General features: G+C 32.6%; 1 protein-coding gene across 4 annotated transcripts in view; it reads left to right on the forward strand.

Annotated features, from left to right (window-relative positions):
• Window positions 1-21,216, forward strand: part of Nrx-IV (neurexin-4) — a 107,769-nt gene that overhangs the window by 79,415 nt on the left and 7,138 nt on the right. For all 4 annotated transcript variants that reach the window (XM_067262892.1, XM_067262891.1, XM_067262894.1 and 1 more), the window contains 5 exons: window positions 4,980-5,150; window positions 8,430-8,648; window positions 8,727-8,963; window positions 16,650-16,823; window positions 16,895-17,028. In XM_067262892.1, coding sequence (XP_067118993.1) covers window positions 4,980-5,150; window positions 8,430-8,648; window positions 8,727-8,963; window positions 16,650-16,823; window positions 16,895-17,028 — 935 coding nt within the window. The remainder of the gene's footprint in view (window positions 1-4,979; window positions 5,151-8,429; window positions 8,649-8,726; window positions 8,964-16,649; window positions 16,824-16,894; window positions 17,029-21,216) is intronic.

A 21,216-nucleotide genomic window follows, 5' to 3' on the forward strand; every position in this document is an offset into this window, starting at 1 on the left:
AATCCTACTGGAATACGATTCCGAATTCTATCGCTTGGATCGGTGACGTCATCCAGGCATGCGCTCCTTTACCGGCTGTGTGCTATCTTAAGTTCTTGTTTAAGAGTGCTTGCCATGCAGTTGACAGGGCGATTTCGTCTTTGTTGTTGATGCAGTTATCTTCTCTGAGAGTAGCCATATATATGCAAAGAGCTTCTAGCCATCTAAGATGGTGTACGCATTGAGTTGTGCGAATTAGTTTGGCTTGATTGAGTAAAGGTTCTACTTCCGGATCTGAGGCATAGGTAGCTAGAGCGGTGGTGGACCTCGCGTGTAAAATATCACTTGCGTGTTCTTTTAGTCTTACTTCCAGGGAGCGCTTTGTGGATCCTACGTAGACCAGGTTTCTGTCCGTTCTATGGTCCATAATCGGGATGGAGTATACCCCCGGAAGTCTTTCTTTATTGGAAGTGTCTTTACCGTTCCTTAATATATCTGAAATTGTAGCGCATCTTCTATAGGCGATGCGGATATTCTTTTTCTTAGCTATTGTTCTGTATATTGCTTGAAGGTATGGGTTGTATGTGACCGGTATGAAACTAGGTGTAACTTCATTGGGAAGCTGGTTAGGTTGTAGTTCTTGGCGTTGCTGTTTACGGACCAATTTACGTGTAATCCCTTGGTAGCCATGATTCTCGGCTATGTGTTCTATATGTTTCAGTTCGGCTTGGAGAGATCTCTGGGAGGACGAGTGTGTATGTGCCCTCTTAATTAAAGCGTTGAAGGCTGCCATTTTATAGTGTGGCGGGTCACAGGATCCTACTGGTATATAGAGATGTTCCGCCTCTGGTTTGCGGTAGACTTCCGTGTGGGTGGTTGTTTGGTCGAATTTGATGTTGATGTCGAGGAAATGTGCCTCTGAAGCGTGAGCTTGGTCTATCTTTAAGGTCATGCCATAAGGATTATCATTGAATGAATCGAGGAACTCTGATATATCGGGTTTCAGCCTCCACAGGATGAGAATATCATCTATGTATCTTTTATAGAGTAAGATGTTCGGTAAATACTTCGTGATGATCTTAGATTCCAATTGTCTCACTACCATCTCACAGAGATCTCCAGCGATGGGGCTGCCCATTGGGACCCCTCTACCCTGGGCATATGTGACCCCATTGAATTGGAAAAAGGAGTTATAACATAAGAGATGCGCCAATTCTAAGATCTGTTGATGCATAGAGCTGTCATTAACGATGTTAAACAGTGTGTCTCTAAGTGCGCAAAATACCAGTGGTAGTTTGATGGAGGGGTATAGTGACTTGAAGTCTAAAACTGTTATGAAGACGGGAGATGCTGGTATCTCTTTGAGGTGAGATAATAGGTCCGCTGGGTTAGCCAGAGCATATGGGTATCCTTCTAAGTTGTGCGAAAGTAGCTTATGTATGCGTCTCTCCAGTTCAATGGTTGGTGCTCTCGCTTTGTCGATCACGGGTCTTAACTGTTGGCCCAGTTTGTGGGTCTTCGCGAAGGCGAAGATTCTCGGATTGTCCGGAGAATCTATTACGATATTCCTTAATCCTAGGCGTTTAGCTAACTTCGTGTTGGAAAATCGTTTGACTTTCGCTTGTAAGCCATCTATGGCATTAATGCTTGCCTTGGTGCATTGTGTGCTGATAATATGTTCCTCTATTCGTCTATTGTACGTATCACGTTTCATGAGAATGAAAGAATGGCTCTTGTCCGCTCTGACTAAGGTGACTTTGTTTTGTTGCATCCATCTTTTTGTGCGGTCCACGTTAGATTTTATTCGTTTGTTGTCTTGAGGCTGTGTGGAATTTTTAAGTTTGTGTGTGGCTTTCCATCTATAGTATTCCTTCTCCACCTGTGGTAATCCTGTTATCAGAGATTCTAATTCCGGGATGGTGTTTAGTTCTTCTGTAGACGGAGTGGGTGCAAACTTGGGTCCTAAGCTCAATACTTTGTGTGCGTAATTTGGTAACTTCAAGTCGTCCCACACGAGGTACGGGAATGAGGGTTGTCGTGGTTTTCGGGGTGTCTGCATCCGTAAGATCCACCGGAGTTTCCGTGTATATCGCTTCTTTATCCGCATTTCTTCTTTATCGCTTTTTCTTTAAAGAATATCCGCATCGCCTATAGAAGATGCGCTACAATTTCAGATATATTAAGGAACGGTAAAGACACTTCCAATAAAGAAAGACTTCCGGGGGTATACTCCATCCCGATTATGGACCATAGAACGGACAGAAACCTGGTCTACGTAGGATCCACAAAGCGCTCCCTGGAAGTAAGACTAAAAGAACACGCAAGTGATATTTTACACGCGAGGTCCACCACCGCTCTAGCTACCTATGCCTCAGATCCGGAAGTAGAACCTTTACTCAATCAAGCCAAACTAATTCGCACAACTCAATGCGTACACCATCTTAGATGGCTAGAAGCTCTTTGCATATATATGGCTACTCTCAGAGAAGATAACTGCATCAACAACAAAGACGAAATCGCCCTGTCAACTGCATGGCAAGCACTCTTAAACAAGAACTTAAGATAGCACACAGCCGGTAAAGGAGCGCATGCCTGGATGACGTCACCGATCCAAGCGATAGAATTCGGAATCGTATTCCAGTAGGATTTTATTCGAATTGCATTCGATTAACTGTCGTCAGTTACCTGAAGAAGAACTTAATAGTTCGAAAACGTTCGTAACGGTTTTTTAAGTGAGGCACACCGGTAACAGGCTTAAAGTAAGTTTTTTAATTCGAGTCAAATTAGTCTAGAATCGATTAATATTATGGAAGAAAACCTTTCAAACAGCCATAGCCGCTAAACTGCACACATGCCGGGCTGTGATTGGCTCATGTATTTAAGTGACTCATACAACATGGAACGTATCTACCATATTATAGAGGGGGGTCTACTGTACTTCAAAAGACATTTAATATTTTCCATGGAAAAATGATCTTCAGTACTCTATTTTTTTTCCAAGCCCTTTAATGACAACAAATTTAAAGTTTGTTCCAATAACTTTAATACAGACATGAAAAGAACCTTCAATGTTGAAGTTTGTTTTCAGCAAAAGCAAATAAAGTCTAACTCCTCAAAACCATGAAATGATTATTTGTAACTGTGGTGCAAGACTTTGTCATGCTCTTCATAAGTTTGTTGTAAGAGAATAAAAAGAATAAGTGTTATTATTCTATTAATCTTTTTTACTAATATTGTAATAAGTTTTCTGTATTTTCTAAAAACTGGTAGAAAAGTTAAAAAATATATATTTTCCCAATTTTTAGAAAATATAAATTTGGGACTTATTACATTTCTAGAGAAACAATGTATACTATAGAAGTTACGTACTTATTCCATTAACATTCAAATGAAGTCTAGAAAAATATAGAACACTTCAGATGGAAAATATATACTGAAGAAAGATAATTTTGTACTAGAAAAAAAAGATGTCATTGAATCCATGGATGAGGATAAAGTTTACAGATTTCCAAGATTTCAATAGGCCAAACTTTCAGAACATACATATACAGAACATGATCAGAGACTAACAAAAGAATATAACAGATTAAATTGAATATTGTCAATACAGCTGAATGCAAAACACACATTTAAAGCAATTAAGATATAAATTGTCTACTCATTTATAGAACAATTCCAAAGGAGAACATGAATAACAAAACAAAACAACACTGTCTTATGTTGTCTACAGCAAAGCTCACTCTGTAAAGAGGGAAGACAAAGGCTTCACAGATATTACAAATTTTCACTACAAATAAATACAGACACTAAGTTTCTATACAAAATATGGGAATCATCACAAATATGCAAGGCTTTAATTCTTGCAGACAAAAATAGTATACCATTAAACCTGTACAACACTGACCTAACATAATATACACGAGACCTAGAGACCACGAAGTAGTCCTGGATGCAGAAGTGGTTCCATGATGTCAGAACTAAGTCAAATAGAACAAATATTGACCATATTGTTTACCAAACTTAATTTTTATTTATAAAAAGTTTTTAGCTTGTTTTGAGCTATTTTCAGTTGAGAACAGTTTTAAAACGTTAAGAGCAGTAAAATAGAACAACCAGCCTTTAAACTAAAAAGAACAAACTATTTAAATTATGTTCTAGAATAAGAAGTTCAATTATCTGAATTGATGACAACCTTCCACATTTTCTCCAACATCAAAACATTTAATGTCTGAAATGCAAATGTTTACAGTCCTGTTTAGGGGCCATTTCAGGCTTATATGAGAGATCTTTATTCAAAAGCTAAAGATTCTCAATTCTGGCATTTTTAAAACATGTTTTAAAAAATTTTTGCACAGGCTACAAATCTATAATAAAAGTAAATACTAAAATTGAAAAATTCAACACAAATACATTCTAATACTGATGACATGCATGGACATTAGTTCAATATTTCTCAGCTTCTAAACAGAATTTTCTAAATAATTTTCTGAAAGTTACGTATAAACAGTGAAAATTATTGGAAACTTATCAGCTTTATACATAGGTATTCAAGTATAAGTTTGTACTGATAACATCGATTAAAGCATTGATTGATCCACTGAAAGTAAACGGGAGAAAACTAAAGGCATCATATGCTCCTTTTTGGAAAAATCACAATGACAAATGAATGTCTGCAGCATTCAATGGGTTTCTCTTATTTTCTAGAGACAATCTGATGACTAGATGAATAAAAGCTATTTGATGAGGTTATAATTTAAGGTTAAAATCATCAAATGACCATACTTGCTTTCAAATTGACTTTTAAATATAAATAGCCTGTGGGAATCTATATGGGAAGAAATTATAGTAGAAAGTTTTTGTATCTTAAAAATAAAATGTAATGATATCTTCAAAGATAACATTTGGTTAGAAATTGTTTTATCAAATTAATGGTCACTTTTCTCTGAATATTGCCAATGAGATATGAAATAAACAAACAAAAAGTTTTTTTTATTTTTCAGATTTATTTGATAATATTGTTACATTTCGGTATGAGGATGCAACTATAGAGTTACCAACTTTTGACTTTGGACATTCGGGAGATATTTACTTCCAGTTTAAAACTACTGCCAAAAATGGAGTGTTTGTTCACATTCGTGGTCCAGTTGATTTCATAAAAATTGTTTTAGTTGGTAAGTTTAATAATAATTTTTATTTTTGATTGATAAATTTTGGATTATGTAAAAATAAAAATATTTAAATAGTGAAAAAAAAATTAAACAGGAAATTAAAATATTGCATTGAAATTCAAATCTAATATTGATGTTATATTTAGTAAAAAATATCTGACTAAGAAAATGTTACTGATAAATATACTAAATAAAAATATATATGTTCAGGGTCCATACAGACCTGGAAAGTCAGGAAATCTGCAAATACCGTGGAATCTGTCTGTCACTCTTGCTCCTTTTTGATTCAAACATGTCTTTAAATTCAGTTCAGTATAGGGAGGTCTATGAAAATCGTAGCAATCAAACAAGTGGCACGATTTATTGTGTTTATATATCATAAACTATAAATGATAATCCAATGATTTAAATTTTGTTGGATAGGAGGTTTATGTTCGTATTTAAAATGGTGAGTAGCAGGGGTGTGCAGCTGGGCTGGGGAGGGGTAGCAGTTACACACGAACACCAAACTGGCAATGCGGTGCAACATTTGGCAGTGAAACTTTGCATCACAAAGAGATAGGATGTTTAAATCGGTGTCAATTTGTACAGAACGACAAGATCTACAATATTATTTAGCAATAATAACTGATAAAATAGAATTTACAAAGTTATAAACCGATAACTGTGCATGCTGAAGAAAATTATCATGATGTTGAAGAAATTGCAAAGGCAATATGAACAGAAATATCATTGGAAAGGAAAATTTAAAAGGAATCAGAAAAGCCCAAAATAACTAATGACGTATGATGCAGATTATACAGAGAGAGTAAGAAAACCGAGTGCATCAACTTCAACGCAAATATTTCGAATCTACTGCAGTTCAAACCAAAAGATATTGACTTGGAATGTGATTACCACCAAGATTGTATTCATTTACATGTTATCCTTCTTCTAATCACACAAAGATGGATTCATGCCTTAAACAATTGCAATTGTATCCCATACACCAGTGATTCTCAAAGGGGGGGGTTGCTGAAAAATTGATACCAGATCAATTTTTTCAAATATTTTATAAATTTACTATGGATTCATGTTTAGAAATAATAGAAATAAAAACTATATAAAATAATTTTTACTTAAATAAATTGCACATATAAATAATAAAAATAATATAAATATTTAAATACGAGCCTAACCCTCTCCCTCCGGGATGTTTTTTGACACATACTTATTCTTCGGGGGTCCTTTGAAATTTTTAAGTGCAGAAGGGGGGTCATGTCCAAAAAGTTTGAGAAACACTCCCATACACAACCCTCCCAATTTTTTTGACCTGCAGGATGTCTGGTTAACTCGTTGCTGTCAGTTGATGTCATGGGGAAGGCAAAGAACCATCACTCGACTTAATGGTATTGTGTACGGGACATTTTGGAATGCTTGGTGGACCTCACAATTTATGTATTTTTATTTGTTGTATCTTTGCCGCTGGTCACATACAGTATGTGGAGATAATCAATCTATCAAAATTGGCAGTATTATTATCTGTGACACGTTTTCTCTTAAACTGCGAATTTTCTTCTTTACGTGGCCAGTGGAATTTTGGAAATATACCAAAATATTGCCTTAGAGATAAGGTTGGGTTTTTGACACCAACCTGCTTTCCTACCAAAACTCCGCTGCTCCCATTGTAAGTTTTGGTGAGAGGTGGGAAGGTATGTAATGACCTTGAATGGGTCTGTGCTGGACCAAAAATATCACACAATAAGCAATTTCTCCCTCTCATGGAGTCTGTTAAAATTACTTTGAATTCATCACCTTGCCTTAAGAAAATTTGATTTTAAGACACAAGTCTTTTTCTTATTTCAATAAAATTTACAAATTAATTTAAATTAAATCATGAATTTTTTTATATGATGTAGAAATGCTGTAGCCAATTACATAACCGATTTTATGCCAAGTTTTTCGTGTTTTGTAAGTGAATAAAGTGTTTTTTAATAAAAAAAAATTTAAGCCCATTTTGTACACAATTATATAAACAGACTTGGCCAAATATTACATAATCGAAAGGGGAAATGCAGAGATATCAATAAGTCAGGGAATAATGTCATAATTAGTTGTGGAAAGTTGAAATGTCAGGTCATCACAGATGGAATTACCTATACAGACCCTGTATGTTAATAATAACAAATTTTATAAAATTTATTCTTGTTTCAATGCTAATGTATGTTTTTGTAATATTTTCATATGAATAAATGAGATTTAAAAGTTCATAAGTATTTAATTTGTAGGGTTTTTTTTACTTTAATATTTAAATTAAGAACTAGTAAATAGTTAATGCTCCAGAATGGGTGATGAAGTTGTTGGTGTTCATGTAGTTTACTCAGATCTAGGCCAGGAATTACACATGTATACTTCAGGTTAGGTTTACACTGCTCATTAGCCCAGGCAGAAACATTAGCTATTTATTAGCTTTACATGGGGTTGCTAGGTCTGATAGCCACTCTAAAGCTCATGATCTCGTACATCACTTTCTCTGACATTTAGAGAACATTAGAGTAGACTTCCAATGGGTCCTGGGAACTCAGAAACCAAGACCACTGACCATCTTTCCAAAGCTGATATGTTGTATAGTTTCTGGCATGATTTGACATTTTTCATTATTATTTCATATTGTCTTAATACAAGAATATGAAAATAAGTAAGTTCAGAAATATTATGTAAATTTATATTATTATATAATTATAGTTTCTGAAATAGTAATTATGTAGACCAGGGATGGTGAACCTTTTTGAGTCCGCATGCCATATTGTAAGCATACTTAGCTTTAAAGATGTTAATGCATGCCAAAGTCTTAGACTTCAAATAATGATATTTAAAGAAATTAAATGAATACGCTTTAATTCAAATAAATGTAAAAAATCTGATTGAAAAAAGAATGATCAGGTGATAAACGGAAAGAATGATTGAAAATGATAGAAATCATATGATACATTACGTGCCAGATGATTTCTCTTACATGCCACTGTTCGCCACCCCTGATGTAGACAAGGAGTAAACCAATCAACCAAATTTTAACAGATTACTTCTTTCCAATGCAACAGACTTTTTGATATTCCTTAAGCCAGAAAACAATATTATAATTCAATTTTATTTACTGTGTATACTAATTTTTTATTCACTTTTTCTTTAATTAATACATAAAATAAAAATATTTTATAATATATAATTTTAGCTATTCGAAGTTAAGTTTAAAATATTAGTCAAGTGAACAAATATGAAGAAATATTTAACTATTGTTTACAGAGGAAGATCATATACAGTTTCAGTATCGTGCAGGACATAGCGCATCAGGAGCAATGCTAGATGTGCCATATAAAATAAATGATAACAACTGGCATTCAGTTTTATTTGAACGAAACCGTAAAGAAGCTAAACTAATTCTTGATGGAAATATTGTTGGAACTGCTAAAGAACTGGTACATCCAGTTAGAGCTTTTCATTTTACAAGTAATTTAGTCATAGGTATGTTTTATATTAGATATTATTATTCCTAAATTAGTGAAATAAAAGTAATTAAAAATTTTATAAATGAAACATTAGGTGCTTCTATTGACTATAGAGAAGGATATGTTGGCTGTATACGTGCATTTATGTTAAATGGCAAGATGGTAGATTTGTTAAGTATAGCTGAAAGAGGACAATATGGAATATCACCAGGTTGTGTTGGTAAATGCATGAGTAACCCTTGCTTAAATAATGGCACATGTTTGGAAGGTTATTCTGGATATACTTGTGATTGTCAGTGGACAGCATTTAAAGGACCAATATGTGCAGATGGTGAGTTATTTCATTTATTTTGATATAATTTTGTATTTGTTTAATATTCATAAATATAGATGTCATGCTTTAATATATTGTAGTTAGTAATAGTAATGTCTAAATGTAATGATGATCATAATATAATCATTGAAGTAAATATTAAAAAATTCAGATAATATGAATTAGTGTATTTGAAAATGTAAAATTATATTTACTGATAATTTAGTTGGTATTTAAATGCCTAACACTTTTTAATAAATGATAAATCAGTGAATAATGAATTTAACATGTCAAGCCGTGTGTTATTAAGCACGTAGGCGCAAAGAGTAATACATAGGTAAACAAATCTTAATTGAACTTCAAATACTATCGATTTTAATATAGCCTTTTTCAGGAATGTTTGAAAGTTGAAATGCAGAAAGGAACGAACATAGATTTCTAGCAGTAACTGAGAAAAAGTGTTACAATGTTTATCTACAGTTACTTCTCTCTGTAATGTTAAATCTGCTTACTAGAAACTCAACTGGTTTTGAGGTCCCAATTTTGTAAGAAACATGAACTGTGCTCTATATTTATTTTCTAAATAATGATTCCATGGCCAACACAAAAGACCAAGGAATCAATATCTATCTACTGAAATGTTTTGGGAAGAATGTTTTCCCACTGTCATTGGTATTCTAAAATACAAAGTTTTCAAATGTATTTGATGGCTTGTTTTGTTTTCCTTACAGAATACCTGATGATGATCATTACAAATGGATGAAAACATTTGTATAAGTAAATAATTTTTATTCCTTTTACTGGTTTTTATGGTATTTTATGTGTAGTTTTATTACTTTTTATGTCTGTGTACATATTAATACCCAGTTCAAATTGTTAAGTTTATTTAATAAAGTAAAAATTGCATTACAAATTACAAATACTAGTCGTATGTTGCTTACTCGCCATGTCCAATCACCTGGAACAACGATTCTTCACTGCAGAGATGACCTTTCTTTGTAGGCTACAACTCCACAAATATGTAAACAGTCTAAAATGTCTACAGCTGACTATACAAGAAAATGTTATATTTTTAATTGTGTTGGGATTGTCACCTGTGGACATTTTAGACTGTTTTACATATTTGTGCGGAGTTGTAGCCTACAAAGAAAGGTCATCTCTGCAGTGAAGAATGGTTGTTCCAGGTGATTGGACATGGCGAGTAAGCAAGATACGACTAGTATTTGTAATGCAGTTTTTACTTTATTAAAAGGTAATTTCCACCAGCCTTTTTTTTACAAAAAAATATTAAGTTTATTATTTATTATTGTTGTGTATGCCTTTATCAAACTCTTTAAGTTAGCCAAATCAACGTGTAAGATCTTGTGGAATTTGTTGATGAGGTATGATTATTGGGATGGACAAGGGGTCAAGGTCATATGTGGGTGTGACCTCCTTGACCCTTTGTGGATGTGAGTTGGACACTGAGTTGGGCTTATTATTTACATTTTGATCCCATTTAATTGAATAAAAAACATGCTTACAGAATTTCTATTGTCTATGAAGGATTCAATTCTTACTATTGGTCTAAGTAGAGTCCAAATGTCATTGTCTAAGTTGACAGTAAGTCCCTCAGCAATTGACGTCTTGTGAGTTGATGGCCCCAGGACTCTCTTCATCTGAAGGAATTTTGTCTTGGGAGAAGTTCGGGTCAGCCAAGGAGTTTGTCCACGGAGGCACAACACAGGGAACTTAAAGTTCTTTTAGATAGCTGGAGCATATCCTCAGAAACAATGGTCTAGTAGAAAGAACAGCTTCAGGATTAGATGTGTTTTGCAGTTAAATCCTTAAAACTTAGTTCTTGGTGAGAAAACAATGGATCTTGGAGAAAGAACATTGTGTCCTTGAGACACAAGTTATTAAAGGATTCTCTCCTTGATCCTGCATTCCAATTGAATAATGATATCCCTCATTGCTTTCCAATTAGTATTCCCTTGTCTCCAGGTGACAATTTTAGACCTTTCAGGCTGCAGAAGAGGTTGACATTGACGTTTAACCTTATGCCAATAGGATAATATTTATCTGAACTTTGAAACTCTCCCTTGTAATTCCAGCCTTTAACGTTTATCTTTTTGACAAAGAATTTCTAATAGTTCTCACAAGACATTATTTAATTAAATAAATCTTTTTACTATGTTGTTGTTTTGTTTTTCTGTCAGTTTTTATTTTCGAAAGGTAAGACTTTAACTTTCCCGTTGGATATTTGTTAACATTTTAGCACACATATTCACAACAACATAGAGGTTCCCAGACGGAGTTTGAATATTTTAGCACATATTCAAACTCCATCTGGGACCTCACAATCTAGCAATGTTCAAATTTATAGTGTTTGTTTTTTAAGATATAGATTTGTCTACCTGTAGTAGGCAAAAGGCTCTGTTTCCAAAATAATTGAAAATCAAGTTCAGTGCTTAAGATCATACCTAATTAACATCCTTTATTGATAATGCCCAATATCTAGTGTGAAAAATCATGCTAGATATTGGATGGTATCAATAAAGTATACTAATTAGGTATGATAAGTGCACAACTTAATTTTTAATTTTTTTTAGAGAGTGAGCCTTTTGCCTTAAGGTGGTAGACTTTAATTTCAGCATTATTAAACTTGGTACAGTAAAAACTGTCCAAAATGGAACCTGAATACTTTACTGGAATCTTTACTGAATCCTTATTGGAAACTTGCCTAAGTGGAAAACATTGTTCAAAATGGAGTGAATTTCTATGTTAAGTTCTACTGTAAGTGGAAACCTGTCCAACATGTAAACAGAAGAGGATTTTTGGTATCAAGAATGTAACCTAACCTGGATAAAAGCAAAATTAAAATTTTACTTGTAGGCAAGTAATAAAATTGTCACATTCTGCAATGGTTATATCCAGAAACAAACTATTGCAAGCCTTCTCAAAGAAGTACAGATCACATGATAAGGGGACGTATCAACACAGGGATTTTGTTAATATTAGTCTCTGTTGGAATTAACCGGGGGCAGAATAGATAACTTAAATTTTAAGAATCAAACAAGTTTCTGAGAATTGAATTTTTGAGAACAGCAATGAATGTAATTTGTGAAATCAACGAGAATATGGTAATATGCCAATTTGACTTGTATGGCATAGTTAGTTACTAACTAGTACAGGATATTTAAAAATAAGTTGATTAACATATTGACAATCACAGAAACTGAAGTAAATGGTTAATTAGTGTATTAAAATTTTTCGAGCAGTTAGGTCACAAAATAACTTTGTCTCTGTATTACTGTAACATGATTAGAATTTTTGACAGTAGAGTGAGGAAGTAATTTTTGAACTAAAATTGGCTTATTTGCTGTCATTTGAGCTAACGAGGACCGTATTCAAGAATTATTTAAATACCTAGCATGAGTTCTTGGGAGTAAGAATGTTTTACAGTTGAATGGTTTTAAATTTGTGCATTTGGATACTTTCCATCTTTAGTTGGAATTACGTTGGATTAAACCTAGTAATAAAAATTTTTACACATGTGATAATGATTTTACTATATATAAATAACATAACTGTGTTGCATTAATCTAGTGTAGTTTATAAATTAAACAGAAAAAGAAAGAACATAGTAAAACCTGTTTAAAATGGAAACCTGCCATGCTGGAAAAATATTCAAAATTGTGCAGTTCCTGTTTACACAGGCTTTACTGTATATTAATTGATCGTTGTAAGAAACATTTGAAATAGCTTTTATTAAATACTTAGTGTTTTAATATTGTTCATAATATAGATGTAAGTTTAAATTAACTTTTATTTATACTGTATAATAATTTCATGTAGACAACCCACAGATTCTCTGTTTAAAAGAGAGAGGCCTGTTGATTTTACCTTTTAATTACTAACTCATCAAGCAGCTTTTTGTTTGTCTAAAGTCACCAAGAGCATCTTTATAAAATGTGGAAAGTCCTGAGACATTCATCTGTCACCATAATTTTACCAAAAACCATCAAAGACACAAATACATTTGCTTTACCTTTAGTTCTCCTCCTCTCTTATTTTCTGTACATCAATCTGCACTGTAATTGATATTATTAGACATTAGAAGTACTTGATCTTTTATCTTACAAGCTGATAAGTTTTTGGTCATTCTTTTTCTTTGAGTAAACTATTTAGAGGGTTTTATTTTGTAGCCTACTATCAATTTTCTTCTATTTTAGCTCCATACAATGAATAGAAGCTGAGAAATCAACTTTGTATCCTTCCATGTCAATGGATGTCACCAATGTATAAAATCTTTTTATTTAATTTTAAGGTATATATTAGCTTTTATTATTATTTATAATCTATCCAATAGAAAGAACTTTCAAGATTATTCTTTTATGGTTAACCAGTTTCAATGATGATTAATATATGAGTTGATAATTTTAATGCTAGTAGGTAGGGAATAAATTCTATATAAATGAAAAAAAAAAGTGAATTTTGATGACCAAATACAGGAACTCCTTTGTAGTTCAAGGTAGTGTTGCCACCTTTACAAAATCGCTGACCCGGACGGCAGGTCAGGTTTGTTCGAACAGACGTTCCTGACGCATATGCAATATCATTTTACAATGCGAAGAATAACGTGCATGCTAGTTCTAAATCAGTTACAGTTAAGGACTAGGGACTTGCGTAGGAGTAATATACAAGCAAAAGAAAAAAAGGTTGAGAGGCAGGTTGCGCGTCACACATTAGCATAAACAGAGTAACATGGCGAAATGGCAGATGAATTTCAGTGAGTGTGAGGTCTTTCATTGTTCAAATGGTGTAAATTTATAAAAATATTTGCAAGAACTTTGTTTCATCATAATTTCACAATTTCTACGAAATTCCCCGACAAAATTAATAGTTCACCCGGACAGTGAGTCAATTCCCGGACTGTCTGGGTGAAAACCAGACGGGTGGTAACACTGGTTCAAGGGATGAAATAATTGTGATTTTTGAATTATTCAAGATTTACATATTTCTGTATGGTATGTAAGATTTACTGTATAACTGATGTAATTTATTAAGCAAACAGAATATGGCTAATTATACAGAATGCTATTTTCATTAATTAATAGTAATACAGTAGAGAGTCATTAATCGGAACCCCGGTAATCGGAATCGCCGGTAATCGGAACGATTTTCAGTCGGACTGTGTCGTGCTAAATCGAACGTTTTTGATACTAGTTTACTTCTAAAGTATAATCTTCTTGTTTTTATATTCTTCAATATATTTATTTTGTTTGTACAAAATAAAGAAATAATGTTTAACGATACAATAGCCTCAATTATTATTATAAAAATTTTCGTTAGGCTTAAAATTGATGAAAATTCAACGCAAAGCGACACGCAACGGAGAAAAATTTCAACATCGGATAGGTTAAAATATTTTTGTGTACATAATCGGTAATCCGAACAAATCACTAATCTGAACAACCCCAGTCCCCAATTGATTTCGATTTTTGACTCTCTGCTGTAATATAAATAAACTACAGGTAGCAGCACATGTCCGGTGAGAATTTCGCAGATTGCCAAATAGGTTTTATAAAAAAATTTAACAGAATTCCTCAAAATGTAGCCCTAATTATTTTTAAAGTGGCATAAAAGTATTAATAGTAATTAATAGGAAGTATTAATTGCCCAAATCTAATAGTGTAGAGCCTTACAAATATCTCACTCTGCTAATTGTAGCCCAATCTTGCAATCCTGAAACTTAGTCATATTTTATAAGATAAGAAAAAAAAGGGTAACCGATGGGTAAAGTGTCATCTAGAATCGTGTTACTGTAAAAGCAAAGCCATATTGACCAGACTAGAGTTCTGGATCTATGGTTTTAGTATGGAGGCACTTCAATCTAAACAAATGAATTAACATACGCACATCAAAGTTCGAACAGAATATTCACTTCAAATTTCGAAGTAGCCATATTTTGAACTAAACTAACATGTAAATCTCTATATCTGCAGCTGGACAAATAGTATAGTTATGAACTAATGGGATTTCGAACTATTCGAGTTCGAATTAACAAGGAAGTTTTATAAAGTTGTTTGTATCCATTGGCATTATTTTTCATCATTTTATTAACAGAATCAAAATTAATGAAGAAGTCATTAACATTTTCATTTATTTGCTTCATCTTTCAACTACATTGTAGAAATCCATTTTATATTAATTAAAGTAACATTTGTGTAAAAATTAACATGAAATAAGTTTAAATTTTTACAAGATGTTACATGAAAAATTATTTTACTACTGTTTTCTGAGCAGTAATTGGATGAAACAAAAATTTAGCAACCTGTTTGATGGTCTAATGTCTTATCATTACAATCAATTAGGCCTTTATCATATTAGGAAGCATGTCTTTCATTGAAAGCGAATAAGAGCTAAGCAATAAACTTTAGAAATCATTTTGTTGGATAGATGATATTGACATTAAAATTATTTTCTAATAAATTTTTTCCTAAGTTTAGTTTATTTTTTCATTATTGTCTCTTTTCTTTCTATGAGCATAAAAAGCTCTTTTTTAATCATACTTACCATCAGTTTTGTTGGGCCCACAATGCAAGTGATGAGAAGTGGAGCTTTATACACCTGGAATTGACTGCCATGAAAAATTCTGGGGTTTTTTTGACTGCCCAGATTCAATCTTTTAATTCCCAGGATTGAATCTAGGCAATTAAAATGTAAGTTGACATCTTAGGCCAATTTTACACTATGACCAACAGAACTGGCTTGATCGACTTAACCGATTGTATAATTGGACCAACTGATAGTAAAACCGTTCATATTGAACGTGCTCGTGTCGGTGGCTGATTCGTTACGACCAATCAGAACTGGTATTAGAAATCGAAACACCAGTCAATCATTTTAAGTTTTTCTAACTTTTAAAAATTTTTGTAATCTACGCAATTAAATTGTGCAGATATGATTATTAAAGTCATATGTGTTCCCATATAAAATTTAACCAGTTCTGGAAGAAACCGGGTACAAGGGAAAATTTTAAAAAATTAGAAAATGTAAAGTTATATTTGATTAATTTGATAATTTTCGTATACCCAAAGTCTGATTTGGTTGTAGTTTCAAAGTTCTCATTGGCCCACCGACCATTCTGATCCAACTGCAAATATTTAACTTTTTAAATCTGTCGGACTGATACTAGTCTGTCATAGTGTGAAATTGGCCTTATCTTGGCCATCCAACTGACTCTTGAGTTTAATTTTTGTTATTATTATTTCACAAATAAAGAAACAAAGAGAGAGAATAAAAGAAATTATGTTCTTCACTAGCCATTTGTATTTTTGAAGTATAGAAGGTTTAATTCGCATCATTTTGGTTTCCATTTTACGTGTTTTATAATTATATCTACCATGAACATGGAAGTGAAACAGGAAAAAACCATTTTAATGTTTGAGATGGTACTTTCTAAAACTGCCATGGTGGTAAGTATCATACTTTTAATGGTAGCTCTGGAGGTACAATTATATACTCCTGTGGATTATCTGCATGAAATTTTGATAATACTAAAGATCTAATAATTTAATAAATCTTGTTTAGATTACAGAAGAAAATTATCAGTTGTTTCTTGTGTTCTAGATTGAAATATGTTTTTACTGTTGGTATATATTGTATAACTGTACTGTGAAGCATGTACAAAATAAATTTGTGTTCTTAATAATATTTCAGAAATTGGTGTGACTTTACATTCGGATCAATACATACGATATGATTTTGAAAATTCAATTTCAACACTGGAAGAATATATAAGAGTAGGTTTTACTACTACTGATAAAACTGGAATGATTCTTGGAATTTCTTCAACGACAGGAGAATATTTGAATCTCATGATGTCAGCTAGTGGTAATTTTTTAATGCAGTCATAATTTTTTAAAATTTTATTCATTCAGTTATTAAATTGAAATTAATTTCAGGCCATCTGAGATTAGTATTTGATTTTGGATTTGAACGTCAAGAAATAATTATCAGAGATGAAAACTTTGCATTGGGACAGGTACACGACATAATTATACAGAGAAGCCAGAAAGGATCTACAATTACAATAAAAGTTAGTTTTCCTTTAAAATTCTTATTTTATATTAATTTATTTATTATATTCAGTCTCAATTTTCTGAAACCGTGTTTTCTAATTTCCTATGATTCTCAAACATAAATCGTGCTACTATTTAAACACTTGGCGTTTTTCCATCTTTATTTAGTTGATCAACTAAATAAAGATGGGAACTAATTAAAGTTGGGAAGTTGAGGTCCTCCCCTTACTGTTATTGGTGCATAAGACTATTTAAAAGTAATGCAGGATAGTTCTTTATCAAGTTTATGATTTATGATGATGATGATCATTCACACTTTTCCCTCTCTTACTATTGAGCACTTTTTGATACTTTCCCTTTTTAGCATATAAATTGGGTATTTTTCTATTTATAAATTTGTTATTAATAAAAAAAATTAATAATTAAAACTTTTAATAATTTTTAATTAGTAATTTGTTTTGATATTTTAATAGTTAATAACCTTCTGATGTAAATTGGTGGTGCGCAATATTATCAACCAATCAATTAACATTATGATATTTTCCAATGATGAAATCAGAAAAATGAATACAGAAATATTGTTCACGTTTGATATTACTGATAGTGGTGTGAGGTTGCCGAATTCATGACATCCAAATGTCAGGACTTATTGTATGTGGGGTGTAGGAAAGTGAGGCAAATGCAAATAGCTGCAGTGACAAACAAACCCATTTATTTACACTATATTTTACAGTTTAGCGTGTCTTGTTCTGATGGCGCTGCTGGACGGTGAGTTGTTGACCCCGGGGAGTCTGTCAGTGTTTCTAGGGTGTCCGGAAGTCCGTGGACGAAATGAATGAAGCCCGATGTCCAAAACAGGTTTATGACAGCAAAGAAAAGTCCAGATATTTAACTTCAGTTCAAAGCTTGAAGAAGTCTACTTCGTTAGGTGCTGGGAGAAGTCAGGAAGAATTCTTGGAGAAGTCTGAGAGTGGTCTTCACAAGGGGAGGCAGAGAAAAGTCTCCTTTGCCCTTGAGATCCAGGTTTTTATAAGATTTCTCTTTCCCGAATCTCCAGCTTTTGATTGGTCGGTTTCCTGTATCTAGGCAAATGACAGACTATTTCGGGCTACCAAAGGTGTAATTTGACACTTTGTTTTAATCTGATCAAGGGAAACTAATTACACCTTGAAACTTGCTGGTATTTAATTGTTTTGAATTCTTATAAGTCTGATACATAATATCAGCACTGCATCGCCTTTTGAAGTTATTTAAAAACATTTTTTTCTCTCGATTAATAATTTTATTATTTTCCAATTTTATTTAAGTTGTTCTTCCAATTTTTATGAGCGTTAGAATCAAAGCTTGATCCCTTGATTTGACATTTTTATGATATTTTTAACACTTGAGCTTGAGTATCGCCCGAGCTTCACACCGAGAATTAATATTGAAATTAACAAAGTTAATTAATTTAATGGTCCAATACTAAAAAACTTTAAAATTGAAATTATGCTTTTTATTAGTTGACAAATTTCAACCATAAACAGTTTTGAATTTGAAAATTAATCCTTCCAAAAATTTAAAATATTTCTTCTTAGATTGGTTAGAGGGATAAAAGTTGACTAATGATTTTAAAAACAGTATAAATGAGCTATCTCAGTTTGGTATCTCTACTTTCCAATGAAGTTCTACACTGTTTTATCCTATTTTATGTAAATTTATACTTTTATATACTGAATTGGCATGAATAATAGTTAGTTTTTTTTTCCTAGTGATTTTAATCATGAATTCATAAAATTTGTAAGATTTTTTTGGTCTCGGAAACAGACTAATACAGTAATATTGAAATAAAGCTGTTTATGTATTTTAATTTGTTCTTGTAGTTATTGATATAAAATTTCATCAAGTAGTAATTGATATTTTGACAGTATTGATTGTCTGTTATTGATTATTGTGTAATAACATTTATCAGAATATTATTTACATTGATTGTGAATTTTGTGATATTGAACATCACTAATGTAAAATAATAAGGATAATTCCATTGTTCAAAAAGGTGAAAAAGGGATGTGATGACTAGTTGTAACATGACTGACATCTTACTGGTTTAAAAAAATGCCAAAACACCAAAGTAAAACTAAAGGTGTTAGGTAAATAATTTTAAAGACAAAGGAATTATGACTGATAATAGTGTTTTGAGATGTGAACTATGTGATGGTATCATAAATTTAGTTGAAAAGCATATATCTTCATGGATTATGTAACATATTAAATATACAAAACATAGTTCCAACAGGGAAATAAAGAACAACAAAAGAAGGGACAGAATTTTATTTAAGCACTATTAAATTCTTCAAAGGACAATGCAAACAAGAAGAACGAATTTTTATGTAAACTGTCTACAACTTTAATTTGATTAGGAATTGTTATTAACAAGGTGAATCATCCAGCATTCAAATTTTATAAGTTAGAAAAATAAAACAGACACTTCAATTTCTGACCAAAGCATGCTAATGATATTGCAGCCTGCATATACAGCTTTCAAAAAATTACAGGAAATAGTAGGAAAAATTCCAATCTTCTTATTTTGTGGTGGGAGGTGTGTGCTAGCCGTCAGAGGTATGGGTGAACTTTTGGTGAAGCTTAAGTTTTTGAGTGAATTGGAAAGCCATAAGAAGTTGAAATATGTCAGATTTAAAGAATTGGATATTTGTTAATAGATTATCTCGGGTGTTAATTACGTGTTTGTTAATAATTGCCGGGATTGAGTCAAATCCCGGTCCTTTGCCTCGATCTCCTTAATTGGCACTATAATACAAATAAGTATACTTTATGTACTGTTTTGTAATATTTATTCATGTGGGATTTGAAACGACAAAAGACAAAAAGAACAAGATAATGTTCACTTTCAAGGCTGTACTGTCATGGTCTCCCTTTGTCTCTATCTCTTTTCCTACCTTTCCTTTTCCAACCTTTTACAGTTTTGCTTCTCTTACACTAGGATTGGGTGGAATCCTTATTAGGACCATCACCCCTCACATTTGGCCTTTGCTGACTTCTTAAGAAAGTCTCTGATGGAAATGACTGTATAAAATTGGAGGTGGAAGAAGTGATCAATGACCCTTCTGTCATCTGTTTACTTGCAGTTGTTCTTTTACCTTTGTTATATTAAAAGATCCTATGAATTTTAGGAAAATCTTTTGATCAGATCCAAATTGCATTTATTGAATACCTACTTGGTCTCCTTTATAATACTGTTCTATAGTTTGCAACTTTTTTGGGGGGTTTGACAGTTTTCTTTTTATATTTTTAGAATATTTTGCTTGGTTAATGCTCTGCTCAATGTAAATTGCAACAACCTCTTGTTCAATAAAGAATACAATTCTTGGATCTGTCTTGTGGCACATCTTCATCCCAATCAGTGTTTCAAATGACATCTTTCCAGTTCATTGCTGATAAATGCTATTAACATTTATTTGTGCCTGATTGATGTATTTGTACCTCTTATTAGACTCTTTAAATGAAGCCTTAGTCAGTACTTGGACAACAATATTGTGCATCCTTTCTCTTGATCATTTCTGCATGTGACTATGACTATGGCTGTAGTTACTACATAATCTATATTTTCTTTATGAAAATACTCCTTAAGGGTCGATTTACACACAACAGTGACGTGCCGGCACAGTGACCGTTTGGTGCATAACCATCGATAAATATCACACATAGCCAATCAGAGTTTCATCTACAACACGTAATCTGTATTCTGTCAATCATACAAGTGTCGTACATGAAACTCTGATTGGCTATGTGCGATATTTATCGATGCCGGCACATCACTGTTGTGTGTAAATCGACCCTAATACTGGAATCACAGGCATGATCAAAATAACCAATATATCTTGTTTCTTTTCTGGATACCTTGGAAAACTTTTAGTTTTAGATGCTGTTTTAATCAGATTTGTTCAGATAACGTTAATCTCTTCAATTTAAACTTTAAGCTTTTGCATCAACTTTAATACTTTCTTATCCATTTGAATCTCAGATGAGAGTCCAAAATATATGGAATTTGGAAGGACAAAACACAAGAATAAGATAGCATCCATTTTCAGTTTACAACTGTCCTGATCTCCTGTCTCTTTTCTCATTTTTTTCTGTCTTCTCCTAACCTTGCACAATTTTGTTTTTCTTACCCTCAGATCAGACAGATCTAATTGGAACCTTCACCC

This window comes from Centruroides vittatus, unplaced genomic scaffold (assembly GCF_030686945.1).
Source record: "Centruroides vittatus isolate TY-2023 unplaced genomic scaffold, ASM3068694v2 contig_1634, whole genome shotgun sequence".
Classification (NCBI taxonomy): domain Eukaryota; kingdom Metazoa; phylum Arthropoda; class Arachnida; order Scorpiones; family Buthidae; genus Centruroides; species Centruroides vittatus.